This window comes from Synchiropus splendidus, chromosome 1 (genome assembly GCF_027744825.2).
Source record: "Synchiropus splendidus isolate RoL2022-P1 chromosome 1, RoL_Sspl_1.0, whole genome shotgun sequence".
Taxonomy (NCBI): Eukaryota; Metazoa; Chordata; class Actinopteri; order Syngnathiformes; family Callionymidae; genus Synchiropus; species Synchiropus splendidus.
This window is the reverse complement of record NC_071334.1, coordinates 53,641,546-53,669,243: the sequence shown is the minus strand read 5'-3', so window position 1 is coordinate 53,669,243 and position 27,698 is coordinate 53,641,546. Positions and strand designations below refer to the sequence as shown.

Genomic DNA, 27,698 nt, shown 5'->3' with positions numbered 1-27,698 from the left:
ACCAGGACCGTCCACGCCTGTCTTTGATCCACCCGCCACTGGCCGCTACCTGTACATCATATACACCACACACACACACAGAGACACACACTTTCAGACAACCCCCTGGCCTTGGACTCTTCTCGCTGTTCCTCCCAAAGTCAACATTCAGATGCTAGTTTCTCTGATGCTCTACCATAAAGTCTTTTTTTGTGTTGTCAATGTTAAGAGTTTTAATTGCTAGATTTAACTAGCCATTGACCAACAGGCGAGGCAAAGGACAAGTTCTTGCTGAATATTGGAGAGTTTCGGCTGTCTAATGTTCTTCTCCGTCACAGAACTTGGTGCACTGAAGGGTGCTGTAGAAATTGCCCCTGAGACAACAGATTCCAGGATGCTGATTGGATGAATTTCTGGTTCCACATGATCATTTCATCTGTGATCGGCTTGGCTGCTGTGCTGAAGATGCCCTTTTTTCTTTGCCCCACCAAAAGATATAATGAACAGGAAGCTGTTTCCTCCAGAATATTATAATATGTATTTTATAGGTGACATTTCAAATACTTCACTTCAAATAAGGAGTGGCTCACGATTATTCAATATGCATTTAAACTACCACAGTTAAACTAACTACTGTCAAGTGGTCTGAACTCGTATTTATAACCACTACCTCTTCCTCAACACTTCATGCTTTGTTGCTTCCATCTTTGTTTTTCCACAACCCCCCCACATCACTGCATGCTGTTCATCTATCACCACATGTAGCCATGGCAACGACTCAGTAGATGTTGGGCCGGTCAGTTTGCTTGACAGGGTTGATGTTTAATGGACGAGAGGTGATTTAAATTTTGTTGGGAAAACCATATTGATAAAATATGCTCACAGTGGCGCATGAAATGATGCGTAGCCGTTGACCCTCCACAGCAATAAGCCTATGTTTTTCTTGTTAAAAAAAAAGCATGTGTTATATAATAGTGATTTTTAATTTACTTCTTCAGTACCTCTGAATTTAATTTTCTTTGCTTGAGTTGCTTGGCAACATCATCAAAACAAGACTGTGCCAAGTTTTTAATGCCAAAAATCTATTAAATCAGAAGGCTATTTCAGTGACACCTCAAGGACCTGAACAGACTCGGCTATTCAAATCCAACCTGTCAGTGCTGAGCTGACAGACCAGTGACAGGGGAGGAGGTTTGATGAGTTCTGCACAACTCCACTGTGAACCCCAGAACACAGTTGTTTAATTATAGTTGAATTACTTAGATAAACTGTCTGGCCGTTTTGTAAGAGGTAGCCGATTTACTCCCTTTATCACCCAAATACCTTTCAAGTACACCATGTTCCCTCCATGTGACTCAGGATCCCACAAAACCGTAAGATTTTTGGCTTAGTAGAAGAAAAGAAAGTTAAAAGGCTTTGAAAAAGATGAAAATACAGTGGTACTGTGGTTTTCGAACATCCTGGACTTCGAACAAATCGGAGTTCGAACAAAAATTTCGAGATTTTTTTTGCTTCTAATTTCGAACGAAAATCAGCTGACCCACGATGCGCTTTGTTAGTGTGTATAACTTAACCTCTGTATGCAGACGTGTCCCATTAGCTACATTTTCTGATTGTTTTTTTCTTCATATTGAGGTGTAAAACCTTTCCTGTCTCCGCACTGGACCGTGGTAGAGTGTCACAGGGGAGGTGCTCGCTCTCCACACCTCTGAGGCTGGAGCACGCACTCCAGGGTTTGATGTCCTGTTGTGGGCTGTAGCTCAGACAGGGATGAGGCGAGTCTGGGACAGAGCGTGACTTGGTTTATGACTTTGTCACAGCCAAACTGCACAGAAGCACACATTCAGAGCTGGACACGCACCGGGCACCTCTTCACTTCTGGAGAGACGTCACTCACTCGGGCAACCCCTCCCACATGCAGCGGCCACACACATAGAGGAACAGCGCACCTGCAGCAGACACTCTACATTCACTCCCACAAAAGCCTATTTTAAGGTTTGGAACGCATTATTTCTTTTTCCATTCATTGTAATGGGAAAAATCGATTCAAATTTCGAACAATTCACTTCTCGAACGGCCGTCTGGAACGGATTGTGCACGAGAACCGATGTACCACTGTAAATCCTGTGGTATTGAAAACAATCTATCACATTCATCTTTTTTGTCAAAATGTAGTGAAATATGACTCCAATGTCAGTGCCAACTCTCTGTCATTCCAGTGGGAATCTACCTTTTTAGCCATGTCCTTAAGGTGGACTGTGAAAGATGTACAATGTACTCTACTTTTGCGTCCCCTCGTGCCATAATCCGACACTGCTGCCCCCACCTGGGTTTCCGCCAGGATTTTTTTTTTTAAACCGTAGCGCAGCAGCCAATAAAGATGCAACAAAGAAACGAATGAATCAGAGGTGAAGGTTTTGACATTTTCTAAATTGGTGACAATAAAAAGGTTAGTTTTTAATCATAAGTAAATCTGTCTCAGGTCAGCAGCAGTCCATCTCTTCATATGTCTGACCGTAATGTGCGACTTGAGTACCGCGACCAATAGACTTTGGTTATTATGATGTGTCTTTCGGGATTGTTCTGTGAAAAACACACCATATACCATCACGATCAAATCTCCTTGATCTGCTATATGTTATTTGTTATATGCATGTTTGTTTCCACTTTGTTTCAATATGTTCAGTCATGTTGGAGTTCATTTTTACTAAGAGATCATTTTATGATGTCGTGTCAGCTCTCATTTATGACGTAGCAGGACGCGTCCTTAACATGTAGCAAATGCATTTTGATATAGCTCTTGAAATGATTTTTCACCGTTTTGATCCATGCCCTTTCATAAAAAAATCTAAACAACGAAAACTTGTCGCACACTGCGATACCAAAATCACATTCAGCCCACCATTAGACCACCTTCAGCCCCAGGGATGTGCACCGATAGACCTCTGCTGGAGCACCAGTCCTTCTACCACTGAGGGCATGACAATTTCCTCGCCAGAATCTGTGTCAAATTTGCTCAGAGTTACGCTACTACCGTACGTAACTACAATGTCCTTAGTTTCCTGGACCGGGATGTGGCAAATCCTTAACATTAATAAGAAACACACCCACAAATTTTGCTCTGATTGAAGTTACAGGTGTCCGCCATATGCTTGTGTAACGTAGTAACTACATCAGGTTCCATTTTAGCAGCCTGGCTTGTTTAAATGCAGTGATTTTGCTCATCACAATTATACGACAGTGGCAAAGGGCTGAAGTATAAACTCTGCTTCGTACAAAGCAACACAATTTTTGTGGGTCTGGTGAGTTCTGTTTTTGTGGTGCGGTAGAATCTAACATTTGAAGATAAAATCATCAGAAATGTCATGAACTACATTTATTGCAACAATGTGACTAAAGCCACTCTTTTGTTTCTTCAGGTTTTTCCGCCGCCTCAAAACGAGGCTGAAATCGCACACACCAAAAAGCTCTTCAGGCGAAGGAGGAACGGACGGTAATGATGCACACGCACTTGCTTACCTTGTGGAAGGGGAATGTTATTGTTCTTCAGTGTTGATGTCAGTTGTCAGTGCGCCGCCAAGGCTTTAGCCTTAACATCCCCCCTGGCAGCCAAAGCAGTGTCAGGACCAGAATGTGGGTTTCTCACTATTTTTATTCTTCAAGCATTTAACAAATCGTCTTAGTCTTGAACTCTGACCCTTTATTTCATACTGGTTCAGCTAGGTACGTGCATATTAAATTCCACCATGACTCCATGAAAGCCAGGTTCTGAAGAGGGAAAAAAAAAGAAAAACACAAACCCTCTCTGGTTCACTCGCCCGCTGCCCTGATGTCACTGGAAACTGTTCTGAAGTTGCTAAGAGACAAGGCAAAGAGAAAATATTTGGGTTGTGTTTGTGGTTAAAAAGAGGAAATTTTAGCTAAACCAAATGGACAAAAGCACTTTCATCCGTGTTTTTAAGTGCAGGAAATAATTGCTGCTGTCCAGAGCTGCTGTGTGTTAATGTACGACGGACGTACCACACGGCTGGCCGGAAAGAACACATACTTGGACCAAAAGACCTTTATGATGTATCAGATTTTTCAATATCCAGTTCAGCTTAATTTAAACACTAAGCTTACATATGTGCCCATTCTGCTGTCTCTCGAGGCGTCAGGAATGCTAGCAGCTACACTGAATCAGCGTCAACAAGCATTTAAGTCTCATATTTTTTGTATAAATGGTTGACATTGAGCAATGCTGAGCCCCAGTGGAGGGAATCATGTGGACTTATGTCAGAATTCATGATTTGTGCTGGATCCACTGCTTTTTGACCAAAAAGATGAATCACTTTGTGGTTTACATCAAAGCATCCCAGCCTAATTTGAGTTTCAATGAAAAAAAACTGTCTTGCATGATTTTATCTCCCAAAGTCACGCTAGCCAAACCCATTTAGAATGTCTTTTTTTCCATGAACAGAACAATGGAAAGAAAAAAAATGCAGAAGTGAAACCCTTGTAGACGATGTCTCTCTGAAACCGTGACTAAAGTTGATGTAGAATGTCTCTCTATAATATATCAAATGTTGATGACTTGTCTGGAAAACGTTACAGGAAAACAGCTGATTTTGTTTTGAGTTGAGGAGATCTTTGACTTGTTGTCTGCGGTGGCCAGTAACTTTCAAAGGTTTGTGTTCAGAGCTTTCTTTATTGGGTCATATTGGTGTGCAGTTCCACATCCTCAATGTGGAATATTATGTACCTTTTAAATGCATTACCAATTATAACGTTGTAAAACATATTAGTCGAAAGGAAAACATCATTTATCATATGCTGGTTGTGTCATGCATGGAAAAAATGAAAAAAAAAAAAAAATTCCACACATTTCCATTGTTATTTTTTTACTAAATGTGTGTGGGAAATGTCTATCGTACATACATATGATAGACTATAAAAGAAAGATATAAAATAATCAAAGGAAAGGAAGGAAATGCGTGTGAAGTTCAGTGTATAAATAGGAAGTTATTAAGAGTCTGCCAATAGGTGACATTCATAAATTCCCTGTCATGTCATTAAGGTAGAATTAAAACCAGCAAAGGGTTCCATGTGGCTCTCTGATCTCACTTTGCTCCAGCCTGGAGTAGACCACTGTTTCTACGAAATGAAGTTTTCTTCAAACTGTGCAACCTAAGACTCAGTGAACTTCTGCCCACTCTGTTATGCCAAAGTGCTGAGCCTTTAAGGCGAGAAAGGAGTCTGAGAAAAGGCAGAGCAATGAGACGGATTAAACTGTGACAACTGATGTAACGCAGATGTTCACAGCTGTCCAGACTGACCAACCATTTGAAATCCCAAATCTGTGATCTAACTCATGTTTAGGGGCAAAATGTGGTTGGCAAAGACATTGATCAGATGAAGCAGTTGTCGTCATGTCAACAGTTGTTTAATGATTTGGTGAGAATACAGCAACATGTGGACCGGCGCCTGATTTAGTTTTATTCATCCTTCCCTTTGGGCCTTTGAGTGCAAGTTTTTTTTTTCTGTAGTCTGTTTATTTCCCTTTGTATTGTTTGTGATTTACATCAACATCGTCTGGAGAGATGATTTTGAAGAAGGCTGTGCTTGTTCAGAATTAAATCAACTTTATTGGACATCAATCCGCGTGTAATTAAAAATGCTTGTTTGTGGAAAATAAATGAAGGATTCCAACAAAAAAACAGAATTTGTTTAGCAACTTGTTGCTGTTTGCTAGTGTGAATACTGTACTCAGCAAGTCAGTTTGGAACTCTATCAAAATGTCCTCATCTATTCCTCCTCCCATTTATTTTTCTATTATTCATGTATCATTTTTGGGCAGGTCAACTAATCCAATTTTTATCAGGATTACGTTTATGTCTTCCTACAATTATGAAGACGTGCCAATCGTCATGAATCGATTATTTAGCCCAACGCCTGTCTCCCCCAGCTCCTCTCGTTCTATCCCGATGCACCCAAACACTGCCCCATGCCACGTCCCTGGTGAAGATGCCCTGTGGGACGCTTACATGGAGTTTGGGACGTTAATATTAGCTGTTGTTTATTTCAGACTCTGTACAACGGCAGCATGATTTTCAGCATCAGAACCTCCCAGGAGCAGACGCTCATCCTGTGTTCTGAGTCACAGCAGCAGTGATAGGTTCTTGTTGGAGACGTTTCCAAAACCATTTATTACTTGGAAGTAGATAAATGCATAAGAACAATCACTCGTGCTAAACCTGAGACAGGGGTGATAAAACCAATCGCTCCTTGTCATTCATCACACTGCAGAGACGCATGATCAAAGGAGTGACTTCTTCGCTAATTTTCTCATGTAAAATCACTGAAAAAGCTTGGAATATGAAATAGACGTCAGAGCCACAGCAAAATCGTCCCAGGCCCAAGTGCCGTCACAGCTTAATATATTGTCTCCTGTCGCCACTGCTGTCTAAAGCCAGGTCATACAGGCTGGTGTTTCTAAATAGAAACCTTTAACTTGTATGATGGTGATTAAATTCAATATAAATTATTTTTTATTACATTGTTTTAAGTGTTTGATTGTAGTCTCTATATATCTGTGTTAAAGCTGATGGGCAAATGAGAAAGTATACTGTATAGTGGGACCAAAATATAGACGACTTACAGAAAAAAGGGTGGAAATGAGAGTGAGTTAGTGAATATAATATCATGACACAAGATATTGTAGATGTTTTCATTTCAAGTGTTTTTCTTTGCTCTTGAAAGCGGGACAAAGATGGTCAGGGACTGACCTAACTAACTTTGCATCATGTCAGATGACCGTCTCTCTAATTTGTCATCTACGGCTTCTTGTGTCATTATTTCAGCAAGTTAACGGGTTACCAGCTTGTAGTTTGACCCTTGAACAGCCGGTGCTACTTTGCTGCACTGCTATTTGTGCATATTCATATTGTGCGTATTAAAGCTTTAGACAATGATATTGTGATGTCAGTGGCACTGAGACTCGCTGACGTCATGTTAGACTGCCACTTGTGAAGCTCTTCGCTGTTGCCCATTAAATACATCAACAAACATGTTTGCTGCTGAAACAAGGTAATCCTCTTATGTCGATCTATTCCTGCTCAGAGTAACAAAGGAGGCCATAAATATTCATTATGGGGTAAAGAACAAGAAGCACCTATAGATGTATGTTGTAGTGTGTGAGCTGTATTATCTCTGTAACAGATGAGCTCTGCTACTCTGGAAAACACATGAAGCTGAGGAGTTGCAGGAACCATATTTCTCCTTTACTAAAGCAGATATTCAACCTGAGGGTTCCATCCAAACCAGCAACAGCAGAAGTAGAATAATGGGGGATACATTCTGGGACTGAGAAAAGTGTAGGCTGAAACTGTGGCAGGAAGGAAAGGAAAGGGAAGGGAAGGGAAGGGAAGGGGAGGCTGTGCATGTGTTTCTACTTTAGTCAGAACATCAAGCCAAAGTGAAATTAGTTGTGATTTACTGGAATGTGCTGGTTACCGCTTGCTGCTCCAAACAGCAAAGGCGCAAAGTAGAAGATCCTAATGCGCCTTGTCCCTGTCTTATTCTGAAAAAAATTAGTCGTCTTTTTGAAGGTTTCAATGTGACTCCAATTGTCTTTTCTCACCATTTTCCGTCTGTGGTCCTGCAGTCATGTTCACTACTAAAAGCTGAATAGTAAACATCACATTTTGCTAAAAGACAGTGACCACCTGTGTTGTGAGGCCGAATTATCCAGATTTGATTTTTTGCACTAAGATTGTTGAGTTCCCCTGTAATTCAAGTTATTTGTTAACAGCTCATTTTTCTCATTGAAGCTTATGTGGTATAGTAAGGCCTGCATATATCACTTCCTGATATCCGATTTAAATCAGGTTTGTTTTCCACAACTCCGACCTCTGACTTCAGTGACAACCTTGATATTGAACATGAATGTGATCAGCGTCTTTCCACTCAGGAGAATGTTACATCCTTCTCCCCTCCTCTCTTCTGTCAGAGATGACATCAATATTTTCTGAAAACATAGATTATTCCCATGACATCTGGAGATGGAGAGAGGACGATGATGCTGGAGAGACCAGGACCATATTGGTAACAGATATATGCCGTAGTGTACGTCAACATGTGGTTCCATGGGTGCAATTTCCAAATGGGGTCGAGTGTTATGATGCAGGGTGATGAGGAAGTCCTCTATTTTCCTGAAGTTTAATTAAATGTGCTGCATTAATAAAACACGATGTACATATTAGTAAGTCTTGATACGTGTTTTGTATTCAGGGAAACAACTGAACATCAGCACCTCATAAAGAAAGGTTTGAATCTCTGATGTCAAGGGAATGCCTCGCCATCTTTGCATGTCAAGCCAAAGAGCTAAAGTTGAATAGCACCGATGAATGGTGTCATCATTAGTCTTTCACTATTTAAAGAGCATGTGGTTAAATTAAATGTTTTCTTTTTTAAGTGAGATGTTCAAGTTTGGTTACATAAGGGTTGAATGAACAGGATAAACAAGCTCAAGGCAACAACGGTTTGAATGGATCCTGTTTGTCAAAAACACTCCTATTGATAACTGCTTAAGAAATTCTGGTGTTAGTTGAGCCAGAATGCAAATGTTCAGCCAGGCAGTGAAAAGTCTCCCCATAGTCCATTAAACCAGTGTGTTGTGGTCAGTGTGTAGCTCAGACCACGTTATTGACCGTCTGCCTGCAGCCCTCTTTTCCCCCGGGCCGATCGATTTGTTCGTCTGGGTCAACCAGTGGTCCAGTGGATCCATGAGTTCCTCACACACACACACACACACACACACACACACACACACACACACACACACACACACACACACACACACACACACACACACATACACAAAGCAGGAGTCATGATTGATCCTCGGCATTCCACCTGTTCCCTTGAGCACATCAAGCCCTTCATCTCACCTATTTTAGTTCCCATGAGCCCCCAGCCTCCATCAATTCTCACCATGCATGAATGATTGACGCAGTTTTGTGTTCCTCTCTGCTGCTTTGCTCTTCTCTCCTGTGTCCTCTCCAACTTTTTCTCTTGCCCTGAAATCAAAACTTTTCACCCGTCTCCTCATCACCACCTGCACTGTGGCACACCCTCCTCTCCTGCTTGTAGAGCACTTGATCAATTCCTCCGAGACCAGTTCACCATACTTCTGCCCACTGGCCCTGGGGGAAAGCGACAAGTCTCAGCCAGGTCAGTGCCGTCATGGGAATTCTTTGGGTTTTCAGTGAGACCTAAATATGACGTCTGCATCTTTGACTCACTGAGGACTTGGTGTTTTTGTGGTACGTTGTACTCAGCGGACAATGGTTTCCATAGCATAACCAACACACAGGGTGCTCAGTTGTCTCAACTGAGCATGCAAATGATGCTATTAATTTTATTTTTGAATGTATGTTCCTGTGCTCATCCTGTCTATGTATACATTACAGCTATAATTCATATCTGCAGTAAAATGATTTGCAGTATTTCCAATGACTTTTTAGATCTGTAGATGGCAATTGTTTTAAAAAGCACGGCCCATTTCCTCATGGTCAATTTATTGAATCCTGGACGCTTGAGTTTCAATTCAGTGTTCTTGGGAGACCACTGGAGATGCATATCCTGACAAGTCTCCTGTGTGATACTTGAGAGCCAACTCCCAGAGTACTGAAATAAATGACGATTTTGATACTATCGAAACATTTTGCTCGGTGCCATAAAGAAAGTTCGCTACCCGGCCCTACTTTCAACACGTGTTGATAACTTGACCCACACTGACCGGTACATTTCACCAGTTAATATGGGAGATCCAATATATAGGGAATTAATACAATTAAATTGTGTTTAGTGTATATATGAAAAGTGTAGTCGTATGTGTGAGGCGAACTTGTTGATGAACAACATAGACACTTTATGACAATACTAATCTCCCAGAATTAAATAGAGATTTTCATTGCGTAGTGTTTAGGCTGGTGTGATTCACTCTTCTGTTGGTTGAACATTTTATTCAGTTAAGTTGGACTGTAGTTAAACGTCCCTTCCTGACTGACTTTGACACCCTTGGTTTTGAGAATACAATAACTGAAGACGGTGTGGTAGCCATGGGGCTGTCCGTCACATGACTATAGTAACCATAGATACAAAACATATTTAGACACATCAGAATATAAGTTTCTCAAAGCGTAGTGTTTTTCCTGCAGCAAAAATGTTGTTTTTCTCTTTAATCTGTCATCCGTCTCCATGTTTGTGCGCATTGTGGCAGACACGCGAGAGAGTGAACGTGGGAAAATGTATTTATAGTCCCTTTTTTCCTGTGATGATTTGGTTTATGTCTTGTCTGGCCGGGCTGCTCCACTCTCTTGGGGAGGTTGGAAGACGGATCATCCTCTAATTTACCCGACAGGCAAACTCAAACCTGTATGCAAATTCCCTGCTTTCTTCATATGTTCACTGGCACATCAGACACGTTTTGAATCACATGCGGATGTCATGGCTTTCACCATTGTCTACAAAAGGATGTGGACATCTTTTGAATATAATAAATAACAGAAGACATTGATCACTGTCTAGTCTTTCTATACCAGTGACTGCTCTGCAGGTTTTTTTCTTTTGCGGTAGAAAAGCAATAGTGATGTGGAGAAAAGTGGCGGACGGATGGCTGGACACCAGTCCAGAGACACAGTACCCCGCACTTTTAAAATGATTAATACCATCTCATCCGCTGCTGTTGGTTTAGGCTCAACTGTAATAAACCTTTCCGCCGATCCACCGCTGATGCAGAGAAGAGGTGAAAGTGAGACAGTAATAAAATGTTAATCATATTTAATGACTGTGAGCTCTGCGGCAGTCAGGGTGTTACTCAGATTGACCATCCATCAGTCACATTACTGCCAGGCCCATGTTTGCATTAAGGATAAATGATGGAACCACTGATGAAATTTCATCTTGCTAAATCTTGTTACTTGAAAACAGGTTGTCTCTGCAGTGATTCACTTTTTAATCGAATGTGAAATATTTTTTTTCTGCCCGCCTCATGATTCTGCCAGCATGTAAGTAGTAATCACACAGATCAAAGTGGACTGGATGAGCCCATTTTTTTTTCCAAAATTAGCGCATAAAAAATTGTTTTGCTTTTTGAAGGCGTGATGAAGTTGTATATCAGACTTTCTTGCTGAGATCTTTATTGGAAAGAGGCGCCACTCAAATGACAAATAACTGACTCGGTGCCTGTTCATGACTTCATGGTGCATTTTGAAACTGTTCACAAGCATAATATGAATATAAATACATAGCGGTTCATCAGGTAAATCTTTGGAGGTGATTGTTCGCTGACGTTTTTATTTTATTTTTTGCTGAAAAAAAAAAGTACTTCCTGTTTCTGCCTGTTATGTATTGGTGTGTTTGCAAGTTAAAGCTGTTGCTACTCAGTAATGCCATGGGTGAAAAGAAAGGGAACTGTACTCACTCTGATTTGCTTTGGATTTCAGATTCACCACCTACTTTTCAGAACAGTGTCCAAGCACATTTTTCAGCCCCTGGGAGCCCTGTGATGGCCACCAAGTGTCACCACATATTTAACACCCACGCCCTTGTAGTGCCTCACTGTACTTGCCCAATGTGGTGAAACTTGAGTTCCTGGAAACTAACAAAGACTAAACAAATGGAACTGCTGAAATGTGTCTGTGGCCAACTATCTCAAAGAAATGGCTTTGCTGAAGTTGTGCGGCCATCCTCTTAGAATGTTGCATTTCATTTATTGTGATCTGTGGTTGGGAGAAAACCTGAAGGCAGGTTGGTATGAGTAGTTGCACTTCATATCCAGCCTGAGATCATCTATAGCCAGTGCAGGAGTTAACTGGACTGTCGACCTTTCAGTCTTGCATCCATTCAGCGGATATATATGCCGTCAGTTTTCGTGTAGTCATAGATATATTTAAATGGAGTTGTGTAGCTAATGGCCAGATACGCTCACATTATATTTAAGAGTAACCCGAGGCAAGCCTTTAACGGGCAAGCCAATTGTTCGAAGAAGAAATGGATCCCAAGATTTATTGTTAAGACGCCGCACCACAAACCACTCATCCATCGTGCCGTCTGCTTAAATTGTCAGGAAAAGTCAACAGAATGACAGACATCTCCTGTTTGTTGTTTCCCCTGGTCTCTGTTTGTCTGAGTCATTGACAGAATTTTAATGTGATGACGGGTCGTCTGCTAGAATATTGTGCAAACTTCAACCAACAGACTGACAGGGCATTGAAAAGTGAAACAACTTCTCATTCATCTGGCCCAAAAGATGCAGAAACTTTGTAATCACCTTGTTTATATGTGTTTTTTTTTACTCTATCATTGATGAAGTGTGAAAGAACAGTGTTGGACCGATTTTACTTACTGAAATCATGTGTCCAGAATGATGGCAAACATACTCAGGCAACCCCCTGCCCTTTTTCTTATGTCCATGGACATGATATTGATTCAGATCAGTCATTTCGATTCATTTTAATTTCTGTTTAGTTTGGAATATTTCACCCACATTACCTCTGGCTCAAATTACAGTCTGTACTTCTCACAATTGAAAGACATTAAATAATTTAGTTACACTTTTTATTCATTGATTTATTTTTTATTTTATGTTCAGACAGTGGTCTGGGCTAAAGGTTTTACTCGGAGGCCGTTAAAAGACTCTTCCAAAAGGCAGAGGTGCTTTGGAGAAGGTTGCTAAGGCTTGGACCGCAGTTTAGAATAATATGTACAGACTTATAATTCTTGTGTCATGGCTTAGATTTTCATGATGTTCATTGATCTATTTATCTGCGTTTTGGAAAAGCTCTTTTTCCCAACAACCTCACCTCTCATTCCCTATGTTGAAGGTGCTTCTTTGGGAGGATGAATTGCTGCCCGCTGCAGTGATGTCACATGTGTGGGACACTGTGTAATGCAGTGTTTTGGTCTGTCTGCTAGTTGACAAACTGAGGACGATAATAGGTCACCTCCTCACTTGCCAAGGTAGTTAATCTTCTGCGCCATATGTCAGCTACTGGTCATGAGCACAGACTCTGCTGTGAAAGATTCAACTGATACGGAAGATAACCAGAGGACACACATGTAAGCAGATATGGGACTTGCTCTCTGATGGAGGGTTGTGATATAGTGTAAGATTTGGTTGAGTTTGATTGTGAAGGAGGAGGTTGTCAGTTGCTATGGTGATGCAGGGCAGTGTTGTGTTCTAACCGAAACCTGTTCTTTTTTCAGGAGACAACAGCGGCCTCATGGGGGAGGAGGAGGTGGCAAGAACCAGCTCCAGCAATCACCTCAGCTTCAGAGGGATCCCACCCAACAACAACAGCAGCAGCAGAACCTCACAGAGTTGGGAGACAACAGAAACATTAGTGCTGGCCGACCACCGCGGCAGTACCAGCATGGCCAACGACAGCAGGGAGCCCCCCAGCAGGGATATGGCCCGAACCGCCGCTGGCACATCAAAGCTCACGGACAGACCGGTGACAAGGGATCGCCCCCCAAACCAACCAAAGAGACGGAGAATGTAAAAGCGGGAGATGAACTATTCAGAAGAGCGGAGGAGCCGCCAGACTCCAGTGAATCACCCAAATCTGAGTCAACACTCCACACGAATACTTTCCCAGATCCGTCAGCTCGTAAAGAACCTCCGAAAGCAGCAGGAAGTCACAAGGCAGACGAGGTCCTGAGCAGGGAGCCCAAAATCAGCCTGCTGCAGTCGTCAAAGGAGAGGCTGAGGAAGAGACTAAAGGACAAGGTGACCAAAAGCTTCTTACAGCCTGTCACTCAGACTTAACTCTTATCACTGGCCACTCTGACTGTACTGACACGCACACACATGCACACCATTGTTAACAAACACAAGTATATATTTGTCTGTCTTCCTCAGTTTCTCTAAACAAAGTGAGGTGTCAAATAGTCCCTAAGGGATGCATTGCAGTATAGTATCTATGCTGCATATCCTTTTTTCTCCAAAAACTCTGCTATAAAATATTTCATGTCACCTGTGCAAATGCTCACATGGCTAGACCCTGCTCAATCTTGCTCAGTGAGACTGGTGTGGACAATAATGGATAGAGATAGTGGCCATGCTTCTTCTTACTATGGAAATATGGTTGACTGCTGCTGGAGTCTATCCAAATATAACAAACAGACTGAGTTTTAATTGATGCCGAACTCATCATCTCACAGCTCATCTGAAAGTATGGTTGTCATCTGTCATCAACAGTGACTTAAGCAGTTACAGGGTCAGTTAAACAGACTCTCACTCAATATTCCAACCCTATTCTTTCCCATCAGGAGGATGCGCTGGAAGACTCGTTGGGCTCAGGCTCACGGAACATGGACCGGCTGGTTGGCCTGCTCAACAGCATGAGAAGCAACAGCAGCGGCGTCGAGCAGCAGCTGACCTCCTTCATGGAGGAGGCTCAGAACTCGGCCCGGTCTGAGGAAGCCCTGGCTCAGGTGGTCAGCACAATCTACCTCAAGGCCGTGACGGACCGCAGCTTCGCCGCCACAGCAGCCAAACTCTGTGACAAGATGGCGCTCTTCATGGTGGAGGGAACCAAGTTCAGGTCGCTGCTTTTGAACATGCTTCAGGTGAGCACCAAAGTATGTGAAAAACATGTTCTTGTTCAGGGTTACGAACCGCAGCATAGGAATCTTTATGACAATATTTTTGCTAATGAGAACACATTTCAATCCTCCTGTCACTATTATTTCAAGCACAAAACCATTCCTCTTCAACAGACACCATCATTCTCAAGCCAATAATTCAAAGATGCTCAATACCTGCATTTCATGCATCAAGATATTGAATTAATGGTCATCTGGTATGTTGGTAAATGACTAATTGTTGCTGCTGGGGTCTGAATATTGATCGAGTGAGACGCTGCAGTCGTGATAATGAGCGGAGAGAAGCTGCAGATAAACCACAGACAGTTTTTCAGTGCAGACCCACAACCACACTTCTGACATTGTAACTGTTAAATTACATTTGTTTATTCAGCACTTGGAGATGGAGTCAGTTGTATTTTGACTTGAATCTTTCCGTGGCCCAAAACAAATTGACATGAAAGCCATCCGCCTGTTATAATCCAGTGACGTCAAGTGCCTCGGATATAGTCTGAGCCTTTTGAGTTTAACTTGAATTTCTACAGATACTATCGAGCTCACACGATGATAAAGATGTTTTTCAATTTCATATTATACTGCCATCATCTCTGTTCCTTGTGAACATTTTTGAGATAATGTAGCTGCAATTATAGCTACAGCTATATATATAACTACAGAATAAATCTTCATCATATGTTAATGAAGAAAAACTGGAGCACATTCTATTCGGTCCAAAATTTTTATAATGATGTGAACAAATGCGTACAAAATGTACTGTAGATCAACAAACTGCTGTTATGTCTTGTTTTATAGTTGTTGACATTTGAAAGGACTAAATGCATTCCTCAATTATTCGCTCTTCTAACCTTTTCAAAATGTGAATGAAAGAAAAGCTTTAAACATGACGACGGTGCAGACATTACTAAAAACTTATATCAAATCTCAGACAACTCACTTTAATTCTACTTTTGCGGCGTGCGAGACGTAAATGTCAGCGGACAGAGTCGATCGTCAAACCTCTCGGGGGTAGAGCGAGTGACAGACGTGCGCCTCTCCTCCTGCCTCGCCTCGCCTCCCTTCACTGAAGCGCACCGTGTCTCACCCCTCGCCCTTCGCTTTGGCCCTCATGAGCTCTCTCTGCTGCGGTGCTCGCCCCACCTGATCACCTCCCCTCACCCGGAACGCCACGGACCACTACTTCCCTTTGCATTCCCCCCCCTCGACCCTCACCCCTCTCTCAGTGCTGAGAGGCCGACATCCCTGCTGCTCCGTGCTGAAGTGTTCACCCTTGAAAACAACAGTTCTATGCAGACACTAATTGGAAGTGATGATGAACACAAACTCCAAGGTGATGTAAACAACTTGTCCACACGTATCAAAAGCAAACCCGTCGTAAATATGTGCTTGAAGAATAAACCAGCCGTAGTCGGAGTGTGATGATTTGGCCATGGTAAAATGAACACAACATGAGAAGCTGTAGTCATTTTATTTGTTTGCCACACACACTCCTAAGCCTGGAAAAGCAGCCATCTATTTGGTTGAGCTACGCTGTAAGCTCCACTTTACGCTTGCACTTTGTGGTAGATTTTCTCTTCATATGGCTGGGGCATAGATGCGTGTTTCTGTGTTGCTGAGTAGTTGCCGTCCTCTGAGATATTTGTCCTCTAGCACTTAAGTCATTGGAACCTGTTTAGGATCTCTATCTTCATATCCGTCACAATGACTCTTCTCCACATTAGATGCACAGCTACCAGGACCACGTCTTCATGTGGGACCCAACCCTATTGTACAAGTCACCTCTCTGATACAGACAGAAGCAGAGTACGGTGGATCCGCTGAATCAAGTGACAAACTCTTTCCAACTTCACAGAGAAATGTCTTTGTCCTACCGGGCCCCCAACTTGAAGTGGACCAGTGAGAGCAAGACTTTTGCCTCGGCTCTTGTGCTTTCATACTCCACGATCTAGACAGTTTGTTTCCTTCCCCTTCAGGCGACACTCCTACACCCGCCTTTATAGTTCACTCCTTCTGTTTTTTGTCTTTTTCCACGGAAACGTGTCTCCTCAGATGTTGATCCCAGACGCGGCTGTGGCAAATCCCCCTCTAATCCTTTCGTGCTTCTTTTCTTCTAGTTTTAAATTTCTTCCTCGATTTCACATCTGTGTTGTTTCCTCTCTGTCTCTCCCACATTTAAGGCAGCGTGAACTCGCCACTTGTTTTTGACATTTTGACTTTATTTTTGCTTTCAAACATCTTAAATGCCAACGGAGTGCTTGTGAAGGCGTCGGTTAATGACACTCCGTGTTGTGTCCGGACCCCTGGATCTCAATATGGAGGCAATTAGCCTGCGAGAGTTCTTCCCATTAAAAGAGTCATCAGTTTGCTGCTGCTTTGATTTGGCACCACCAGCTTTTTAACACAGGAAGAATGCTGTTTACTTAGAGTCTCCGAAGGGCTTGTGGCTTCATTCTCTCTCCGTTGTGTTCGTCGTCAGCTCTCTTAGTTTAGTGTCTTAAGTGCAGGACACCATGGCGACGTCTTCACAGAAACCATGAGACCTGAGTTGCTTTTCAGGGTGCGATAAGTTTGTTTTTGCCAGCCAGCTACTTTTCTGTGGGCTTGACTTGGATCCGTGTCAGTCTGTGGCCTCGAGTGTGTTGAGCGTGGGGGCCGCTTGAATCTCTGGAGCACTTTCAGTTCTCATAATGAGCTCTGGAAAAAGAGGAGAGGCTGCATCTGAGCCTGTTAATCAAGTTTTTGATTTAACCTGCAGGCGAACATCCGCCTAAGTGCACATTAGGCATCAAGCCGTATTAACCAGGATACTTTCACGCAGTCTGCTACCTCTCATTTAAACACTCCATTAGCATATTCACCTCTTGGAGCTAATGCTGAGTGAGGAACTCTAAAATTAGGCATAAGTGTTCAACCGCTCAAAGTTTAATCTGTGTGCCACCAAAAACTCCCATCGGATGGAGGTTGACAATGTTAATGTCTCCAAAATTCTCTCTGCAGAAAGACTTCTCAAACAGAGAGGAGCTACAGCGGACCAACGTGGAGAAGTGGCTGGGCTTCATCACCTTCCTGTGCGAGGTGTTTGGAACCATGAGGAGCAGCACCGGGCAGCCATACAGAGTCCTGGTCTGTCCCATCTACACCTGCTTACGAGAGGTCGGTGCTCATTTCAAGTCTTGACCATGTCTGTATTTGTTTTCAACCAGCATCACCCAAAATCTCCCAAGTATTTGTCCGCCAACATACATAAGCATAACTTGTTCTGCAACCAGCGATTGATACAAAAACAACTTGCTAGCACACAAAAAAATTACAGATTTAGAAGAAATTGTGTTTATGAGTATGTTGTAAAATTATTAGTTCAGTCAACATCAAATGTATAGCTAGCTTCAGATAAAATACTATAGTTTTATGGCTAAACTTACCTACTGCATACCTATCATTACATTCTTTTTCTGACCGTTGCCTTTTTCCTTTTTCATATTCACTGTTTAAACTCCATTGCATCATTTTCATGCTCATTTAGCCAACCAACAGGACACTTGTCGTCATGTCAAGTGATTCCATGAAGTTGCGTTTCCTCTGCTGTTTTGCTCACCAAACCAAAGGTTCCTGTTTTTAGTCAGAACTAGTCTAGACACTTGACACCGCACGACTTGGGTTTGCGGTCCGGAGGCGCTGTTCCTGGAAACGCGAGACCCAGGTAAAGTACTTTTCAGCGGGCTGCGCTCTCACTAGTAGGTTCTACATCACCATGGAAACTGCTGAGTCCCCATAGTTATACACGCTGTGGTTAACGGCAAGTGGAACGTGGAGAAGCGAGCGAAGCATGGGGTTGGGGGGCAGAGGTGAAAGGAAGTGGCGGAGACTGTGGCAAGATTGACAGTTACTGCAGAGGAAGTTTACTTCTCGCATGACGGCTGGAGAGACAAAGGAAAGGGACGTGTCAAAGTCAGACGATGACAGCGGAAATTATTCTCAACGTCGCTCATCCACACCTTCACAGACACGTGCACAAATAGAGCAGAAAAATCTCTGCGCCCAGTCTGATGCGGAGCCTGTCTCACTACTTCGGTTCATTGACGTAATTTTGACCTGGTCTCATGTAAGTTGTGTAATTATCTCACAACAGATGCAATTGATCTTGTGTTTCTCGGCTCTGACCGCCTTCAACCGCCCGCACGTTTGCCCTCGTTAGAAAGAAACAAACTTGGGGGCCAAAGGTGACTTGTTAAGATATGCTGTATATTGTTTTCTTTTAATGGCTTCCATAAGGACAACAACATCAAGTTATTTAATAACTATATGATGGGTGATTTGTTTACTGTGTAGATACAGAAATGTGCACCACACGCGAGCGATCCCAGCTACTCGCTACTCGCAAGCGTGGGTCTTTGATGTCGAGTAGCGGTCTGCAAAATTTTGAGCCCCCTGATGTGGGCGGTTCACCAGTCCTACAGTTAGTGCTGATCTAGCTAAAGTTTATAGCTGCGATGAGAAGCCATAGAAGTGACCACACTATAGTCAGAAAGATAACATCCGTCATCTGTGAGTGGGCACTTATGTAGACACAAGATTTTTTACTTTTTTTTTTGTCACAAAAGTCCGTGTTCAAAGATGCATTTGTTTGTGTCTCACGTCTTATTTCATGCACGTATGAAATGTTGCGATCTTGACGTCCGTTTCTTGCGTCTTTCACTTTACTAGATTTTAAGAAGCAGGATTTTTTGTTTCCATGTTCCGACATGTTGCCGTGGTAACCGCAGTGGCAAAATTAGAAGCTGCAGAACACTGCAACAGATTTGAACTGATCCAGGTTGAAGAGAGGACCTTATGGAATAATGGGAGTGGGGATCTCACCTCAGACTCGGAATATCGTTTGTACTGAGTCAGAGATTCGAGGTCCTAGGTCAACTCATTATGTTTGATTGGCAGCACTTCCAGCACGCTGCTTCTTCTGTCTCTGACATGTTTTTGACAGGTAGTGGCTGGAAGTGATCCGGCAGTTCACCAGTTATGACACTCCTCCTTGGACTTCTCCTCGTCCCTCTGTTCATCATCTTCCTTCTATTCTTCTTTTCACCTGCTATTCTCGAACACTAAGCTACTGATCATGTACTTGCTGCTGAAAAACTCCTGCTTTGTATAAAAGGTGCTTCACTCCGTCTTCTCTTCTCTTTCTTCAACTGTTCATTGATTCATAATAAAGTAAACTGATAAATCAATTGAATCCAGTTCCCCATCTGTCAGTAAACCTCCTCGGATGTTCTTGGGTTCATTCATGCTTTTCTCATCTGTTCATCTCCGCTACTTCTTTTAATTTGTGGCTGAATTGCTTTCTTATCTGATCATCATTATTTTCCTTGATATATTGTCTCCTTTTTCATTTCTGTCTTACGTCTTCCTTGATTCACATTCAAATTCTTCATTTGGTTCATTTTGATTCATTCAGTCCATCTTTGTCTTTTTTCATCATCCCTCTCCCTGTCTTCTTCTTCTTTTTTGTTTTTTCCATTTCTTTATGTCTTCAAACTCATCCTCCTATGTTTATGGCCTGCAGTACATCCTTTGTTCCTGGTATTCTTCATTCTAGCATTCAGTTATCCTTGAAATGGATTTGCCTCCCTAACTTTTTCCACTTCTTCACTACCACCATCTCTCAAACTTCTCCTCCCTTTTCATTAATCATGTCTTTCTCCCTCCACTCTGTAGCTGTCCTCTCTTGGTTTATTTGACTATGAATCGTACTTTTTAGGATCAAGCAATTCCGAGTTAGCTTTCTGTTTCCTCCAGTACTTGGAGTTCCAGTCATGTGACCACTTGCGATCAGTCACTCCGATAACACGTTTGTCTCGCTGTGCAGCTTTTTCCCAGCACCATAAAAGAAAAACCAACTTGTTCGCTTCTCCACGCCTTCAGTCGACATCACTGCTAATGTGATGGTGAGAGAACCGTGTTTAATGAAGCTCAGAGGAGTGTTGACCCCAGAAATGCTGTTGCTATGCAACTATTGGAAAGCAAATGGAACTTGAAGTAGATCATGATTCTTTGAGTGCCCCCCACATGTTGTACACAGATAGAACACGCTTGCCTCTCAGTGCTGATGAATCCTCAACACTTTAGTTCCGTTAAAAAAAAGCAATAGCTGTGCATGAAAGAGCGCCTGTCTGATCTGTGGAGTGGAGCAGATCGTCTGGAAGATACTCAAAGTGAACATCAATTGCTCCACTTTTTTTTTTTTTGTTAGTTGCGCTCATTCAGTCATATTGTCATGTTTTGAGTCTTTCATCCGTTCAGCACTGGGGAACAGTGGCAGCTGTCCCACTTTCTGTTCTTCTTCATGTTTCTGGTCAGATTTGGTTTGTGTGACTGAAGTGGAACAGAAATGAAGCGGGAGGTTTCCCAGTGTCAACTTCTCACTGGCAGTTTTTATGTTTCATAACAGGGTCGTGAATTTTTTATCCAATGATTTTGTGATACTATGTAAAAATGTAAAGTTGAATATAAGAGAAGAGAGACATGAATAAGAAGAACCTTCGCAGGGAAGAGAAAAAAAGGAACTGGCGATGTATTGCAGAAGTGGTGTAGACGACTGCTGAGAAGATCATTGTAAACGTATCGAGCAAAACTTCACTGTGGGCTCCCAAGAGAACTCATTATGAGATAATCCCATTCGTTTTTAAGCTCCAGGAGTGACTCGTGCTCCTATATCAAACACTGTCACCGAGCTCATCTCAGCATTCAGAGGAGGTGACGTGCCGGGCCTCAGTGAGCGCGGGAATAACATTAAGCTCCCAGCACCAAGACGGGAAGCTCACTCGGCTAGAACGCGAAAGGCCGTATCAGACAGGAGTTCCCTGAAGGTGTTCTGATCTTTGGTTTTTGCCTTGTGTCATGTGTGTGTTTGTCCTTTGTTGTTGGAAGGTTTCACAACGTTACAAATTACCGACAAAACGATGAATCTAGACACGGTTTTCATGGTGTTCGGCTCTGCAGCATCTCTACAGGGTTGAAGTTTATCGCCTTATTCTCTTCTTAATGGCGCTGAACTCCACACTTGCATTATTTTCAGCTTTTGAAGTACGTTTGTCTCTTTACACTTTACTGAAAGTCAGAGCTGCGCTTGAGATTCCATCTGTTTAAACCGGACCAGTGGAGACATAAATCCCAAGTGCGTGTTTACCATCTCCACTGTTGGTTTTGGGATTAGTTTCTGAGCATGCTGGGATAAAAGGCCGGCCTGGTTGTGAATGTGAGAAGAAATATTTACTTTCTGATTTAGTCTTTTCTTGTTCCATCTTCTCATCCCAGCCTGTCGACATGATCCGTCCAGGTGCTTCATGTCAAATCAACAGCACCTTCAGTTGGATGTGTCACGTTGTGTGTTCCAAAAGGTTAAGATTTGATGGCTTTTTGATACATTGTAACTGGAGACACATGATCATCAGGAACATCATACCCAGTTGTCTCAGTCAGAAGAAATTGTCTGACTCTGGTTTTGATCAGTAGATAGTGCTGTTAGCATTGAAACTTCTCATGGAGCTCAGCAATGCTGAATGTTTGATGTGATCTTGGAATAAAAGGTTTTGTATTTTATAGATGAAGCACAGGTTTTAATGCTTTCACCTGATGCGCCTCCTGTTTAACGTTTCAACCCTGCAGAGCTTGCAGGCTCCCCTACACAGAGATGTGTTGAGACTTACATTCAAGGTTAGACTGCGCTTTTCCTGACCTGTGTTGTTGTGTGTCTCTTTTAGCTGTTGGGGTCCACGGACGTCAAAGAGGATGCCGTTCTCTGCTGTTCTTTGGAGGTAAGAGCTGCACACTCGACATCGCACACACTGACTGGTGAACACTGATGGAAGGATAATGTGCAAAAGAGAGATGGTTGGTGGAACAGTATCAAAAAGGATGGCTGGAATAGTGGTTGTCCAGGATGGATGGATGGATGGATGGATGGATGGATGGATGGATGGATGGATGGATGGATGGATGGATGGATGGATGGATGGATGGATGGATGGATGGATGGATGGATGGATGGATGGATGGATGGATGGATGGATGGATGTGCCAAGGTTGTTGTGAAGAAGAATCCATCCTGGACGAGAGGGATAGTGTGAAAGGGTAGATGATTGGAAGAGTGTAAATAAATGTTTTGAATTAGAGTGAAGATGCACAATGAAGGGCCGAGAGATGGATCACACTGTTCCTGATGTCATGTTAAACTTCCTCATAATTTAGGTTTGTGGTAACGGAGATAATGATGAGCAGAGACGGTCTGAGTATCAGACACAATCGACAGCAACAAGCTCTTCTGACCAAGAGTGAACGGCTGCCAATTGTCTTTGTGGTGACAAGGTGTCAGACGCGGTCTGGCCCTGGACGGTGAACTCCCGCTGACCCCTGGCCACTTCTATAGTTGCAGAGCACAGGGCGACTTCTGGAGGAGCAGCTGCCGGAGATGATGACTGAGCTACTGGCAGCAGTCAGAGACAAGATGCTCTGTCCGGCCGAGTCTCAGCTGACCCGCTCGCTGCTCATGGAGGTCATCGAACTGCACGCTCACCGCTGGAGCCCCCTGGAGGCCCTCACCACGCAATACTACAACCGTACCATCCAAAAGCTCACCACCACCGCTTAGGTGCCATGCCACCGCTGGTGGGAAAAGAAGAGGCTGTGGGAGACTGTGACCTGGAACTATTGCCGTCTTTTTGTTCTGAGATGAGAAGTTATGCACAATCGGAGCTGACGCGCGGCACGCAAGCTATGAAAGCACATTGACACATTTGGGAAAACGCTAGCGCCATGTGAGAGGGGGCGCCAGTGAGTCCGGGAGGGCCTGTCCTGACTGCTGCCAGGATAAAAGGGGGTGCAGATGAGAGAGGGGTCATGTTGGGGATAGAGGAGAGGGCAGCGGCCTGTCCGTTGGGAATAGAGAGATCCCAAAGATGAATGGTTTGGGGGTGGCGTCGGGGTAGTCCGTGTCAGTCTCTTCATTGTGTTCATTTGCCCACCACCCTCCCCCGTCTCGCTGTCTCTTTCCCCCACTCTCCTCTGTCTCTCTCCACCAGCCCCTGGGGTCTGAGGAGCTGATAAAAGAGAGGAGAGGAGGCAGGAGCAGACACAGCGCTGTCTGTCTGGGCCGTCTGCCCCACCGGGCCAGAGACCAGGTCAAAGGGTCTCGCTGTGGGGACTCCCACAGCACCTCCCCACCTTTGTCTCCGCCATCACAGCCCCCTAGCAGGAAGCCTTTTTGTGGGGATGAGACAGCCAGCCTGCTGCGCCAGGCTGGGTCCAGGATCAGACTGGCTGCAAAGGGGTGGCAGATGGCCGCCTGAGCCCTTCTGAGAGTACACACCCCTCCGGCAACCGGCGTCCTGCACCCAAGCCGGGATTGATTGAGGCGGGGTGGGGGGAGCCGTGCAGCGGTTATTGTGGGGGGGTCAGGGCGACATTAAAAAGGCAGACTAATTCTTTTGTTTTGGTCGTACAGGGGAATGTCTCAGTGTGCACGTCCACGTCTGTCGGCCTCTGTATTTCTGTCCCGACGTCTTGTTTTCACGTGTAGCTGCGTCGTAGCTTTGTTGCACATGTTGGGTTCGTTTGCACTGTTTTATTGAAACATGGAGCTTCGTTAAAATCTGCGCTAGTGGATTTCAAGTTTTAGGATATTTTAACGGACTTAGTGGCCTTGACAATTAAACTTTCTTTTAGGGGCTCTGATTTTGGGCATCTTGAGGAGTTATTTATAACGTTCTGTTGATGGGCGACGGTGGAAAAAAACGGACAAAATGCTTCTGTGGTCGCCGTTCTGTGCTGCGAAATAATCTAATTTTGTTTTGGCTTTTTTTTTTTCCAAGACTATTAACCTGTGTATGTGTCTGCGAAACTCTTAATGTACCAGCGCTCTAGCTAGTCATGTGACTTTATTCCAGCTAACGTGTAATATTGAATATTGGGCTCTGTATTTAACCTGCGTCAAGTGTATTTACCAATGTTTGAAAAGAATTTTAGGAGCTGATGATAACCGTCACATGAAGTTGTCACTACATTTGAATTTACCGGCTGCGTCCACACTGCTGCAGTTTTCACTGAAAAACCGTCACATTGTTCACATTCCCATCATGAATTTTGCGTCCAGAGTAAAACACCCTACAAACTAGCGGTTGATATTTTATATATATATATATATATATATATATATATATATATATATATATTATATATGTTATATATATATAGTCACAAAATTTCAGAAAGTACTAAAAGAGCCGTGTGGGTGCAGCCATTACTGTTAAATCTCAGTTATCTCTTTTGTAATATTTCCTCTGTCTTGCATCAAGAATTAAGAGTGAGTGGGAGATGTCGATGGAGATTTTTCTTTTGATTTGGTTTTATTTAAATTATGTTTAGCGCATTTATCTAGGAATATAACGTTTGTGCTGGGTGGGTGAGGACGCTGACGTGAAGCCCAACTTGCTGGCGAGGGTCCGTCCGGTGGAGAACATACCCATCAGTCACTTCTTGTTATGCAAAGAGAGGCAGGTGGGGAGCCCAGCCCTCCCCCTCTGCCATGTCTGAGGCACAAGACCTCCCCATCCCACGTGGGTGCCCTTAGACCTTTCGGCTCGGGTCACGTGACTCGCCCGACGTCGTAACGCACCTTCATTTGCATCTGCTCATGGATATTGAAAAAGGCTGCAGTCAGGAGTAACCTGTGTGCTTGTTTGTTTTTCTAATGCATCAGAAAAATGAAATAAAAACAGGAAGAAGATGATGTAAAGAAGAAGAAGAAGCTGTGGTGTGTGTCTCTTTTTTCCACTGGTAACCACAGAGCATGCGAAGTTTCAACTGTTTTATGTATCACTTTATTTCCTCCAACCGTGATCAGGCTGCAGGGGGCAGCAGCTGAAGTTAAGCCTTACACCGTTTAATTCATCTGGACTCCACAGCCTTCTGAACTGACTTCTTATAATGTTGAAGAGCAGAAGCTCTATTCGCCTCGGTGACCTAACTCATCACAAAGAAAAGACATTTCAGCACCTTCGTCTTCTTACAGTCACTACACAAAGCTTAGGCGACCCACACTTACCAAAGACACTCTGTGCCGGTTTCAGAACAGTGCTCTCTAAAAATGTTTCTGTCGCATGGATCCGCTAAAACTATGGGAAATGATGTAGTACACATGGCAAGGCTGTAGAGGCGCTGTAACGCTCTAGCAACAAATAAGGACATGACACAGCACATGCTCAAATAAAGCTTGCGTGCTAATTATTGGCACTGAATAGCATAAACAAATCGATCGATATGAGACATCGGTGTTTATATATATTATATTCAACACTGAACTACGAATCGTCAGTGTGGTGTGAGAGTGCGGCCGGTGTTTTGCTGAAAAGTACAGGACTCGCAGCAGTGCGCGCGGTTTAGTGTTCTGATTCAACAATGTTTAAAATCTAAAATGTGTTACTCAAATCACTTGTATATTCTATTGTTCTTTTACTTGTTAAATGATTCAGATTTCTCCTATGTCCGCGTTTCTCGCTGCCTTTCCTGCTACGAAGCTCAATAAATATACTGCATCTTAGCATTCAAACGAAGAACATACCGCGTACACATTGATCATTAAAATGTACGTTTGGGCAAAATACTAAACTAACCTTGTCTGTAGTCCAGGATCAAGCAGGTGTGCTGAGACCTTTTGGCTCAGCTCTGTCTTCTCCACGACAGTGTCTCCCTCCTTAACAATAGCCCGAGCTACTTGAATTGACCACATCAGATTTCAGCTTCAGATTTCCAGCTGGTGTCCACAGAAGCAGACAAAAAGTACTTTTATGATCATGATAATAGCAACTACCCAATAAAAGCAGTATGTTTGTGTGAGCACTGTTCTTAAACAATGATTTATTTGACCGCATTCACCAGAACATCATCTGCCTCTCAGCCTTTGTAAGTATTGCCCCCCTGAACACAGTTTTCTATACAACACCCGTACAAACTATATCCAGGTGACGCCACAAACGAACACTCACGCCTCCGGCGCCCTGTGTGCGCAATATTCAACAGAAACACAAAAGGCTCACACTTGGCTTCCTCTGTCTTGACCAGATAAACTGCGGAACAAATCCTGTCACCTCGGTTTGCCGTTAGATCTACGACACACACGCTGCTTTGCTCATTTCCATGAGGGCCTTCACACCGTCACACATTAAACGGACCACACTTCTGAATTTTAATAACAAGCAGCAGCACGCCCTTGGACAATGCTTTTGCCTTTGGTGGGCCAGGACACATGCCTGGGGCTCCCCGTCATCAGGCGTCCCGGCGGGAGACCTCATTGCTGAGTCGGCCTTCCTGCTGAGGACCTGCGTACCACACTCTACAGCGCACCTTCTGCACTCATTAATCTATCATGTCTGAATACTAACACACTAAACAGAGTCAAACGCTTGGACACAATGAGCGGTTTGAGTGTTAACAATAGTAGAGGGAGCTTCTCCGACAATGGAGCCTCCCTCAATAGGTCTATTCTGGGCCACTTCAGAGGAGGTTCCATCCAACTGTCCTGCCTCACGTGGTCATGGAACAGTGGGTGAGCTTTTGCAGGACACACTCCATGCTCCCCTGTTTTGTGTAAAGAGTGGACGCCGCCAATTCTGCTGTCACTGGCGACAAATCTCTCCATTGAGCTCTCCCATGTGTGTCCCTCCTCTCACAGGGCAGTCACAGCTTTCATAAGAACATCAATTGTGTTTATCTGCTGCGGGTCTGGATTCATTCAGAACCACAGGCTGAGGAGTTCGGTCGTCTTGGAAAGGCTCGGAGCAGAACTCTTCCACACTTGCGAGGCACCAGAAGGAACCCTCTGTATTTCCCGATGCAGCTTGAACAGCTGCCCCCTCGACCCTAAGTGAAGTGGTGGTATGATATATGTATTTTCATCTTTCACAAACAGGTTTGCTCTCACAGTGCTTCACTGACTGGCTCCCATCGAATTACCTCACACATGATATTCCACCAACACGTTCTGCTTTGAAAAGTGACTGTAAAACATTGCTAAATCACATGATGCC

At 43.5% G+C, this 27,698-nt stretch overlaps 1 protein-coding gene across 2 annotated transcripts in view; it reads left to right on the top strand.

The window, feature by feature from the left end:
- The window catches only part of ctif (CBP80/20-dependent translation initiation factor), a 44,005-nt gene extending 18,572 nt beyond the window's left edge, over positions 1 to 25,433 (top strand). The window contains exons 8-14 of one of the 2 annotated variants that reach the window (XM_053862299.1): positions 3,399 to 3,472; positions 9,109 to 9,189; positions 13,228 to 13,750; positions 14,293 to 14,592; positions 17,623 to 17,778; positions 22,380 to 22,433; positions 23,045 to 25,433. In XM_053862299.1, the coding sequence (XP_053718274.1) occupies positions 3,399 to 3,472; positions 9,109 to 9,189; positions 13,228 to 13,750; positions 14,293 to 14,592; positions 17,623 to 17,778; positions 22,380 to 22,433; positions 23,045 to 23,266 (1,410 nt within the window). In that variant the 3' untranslated portion in view covers positions 23,267 to 25,433. The remainder of the gene's footprint in view (positions 1 to 3,398; positions 3,473 to 9,108; positions 9,190 to 13,227; positions 13,751 to 14,292; positions 14,593 to 17,622; positions 17,779 to 22,379; positions 22,434 to 23,044) is intronic. The other variant, XM_053862305.1, reaches the window with a different exon arrangement.
- Positions 25,434 to 27,698: the final 2,265 nt, after the last annotated feature.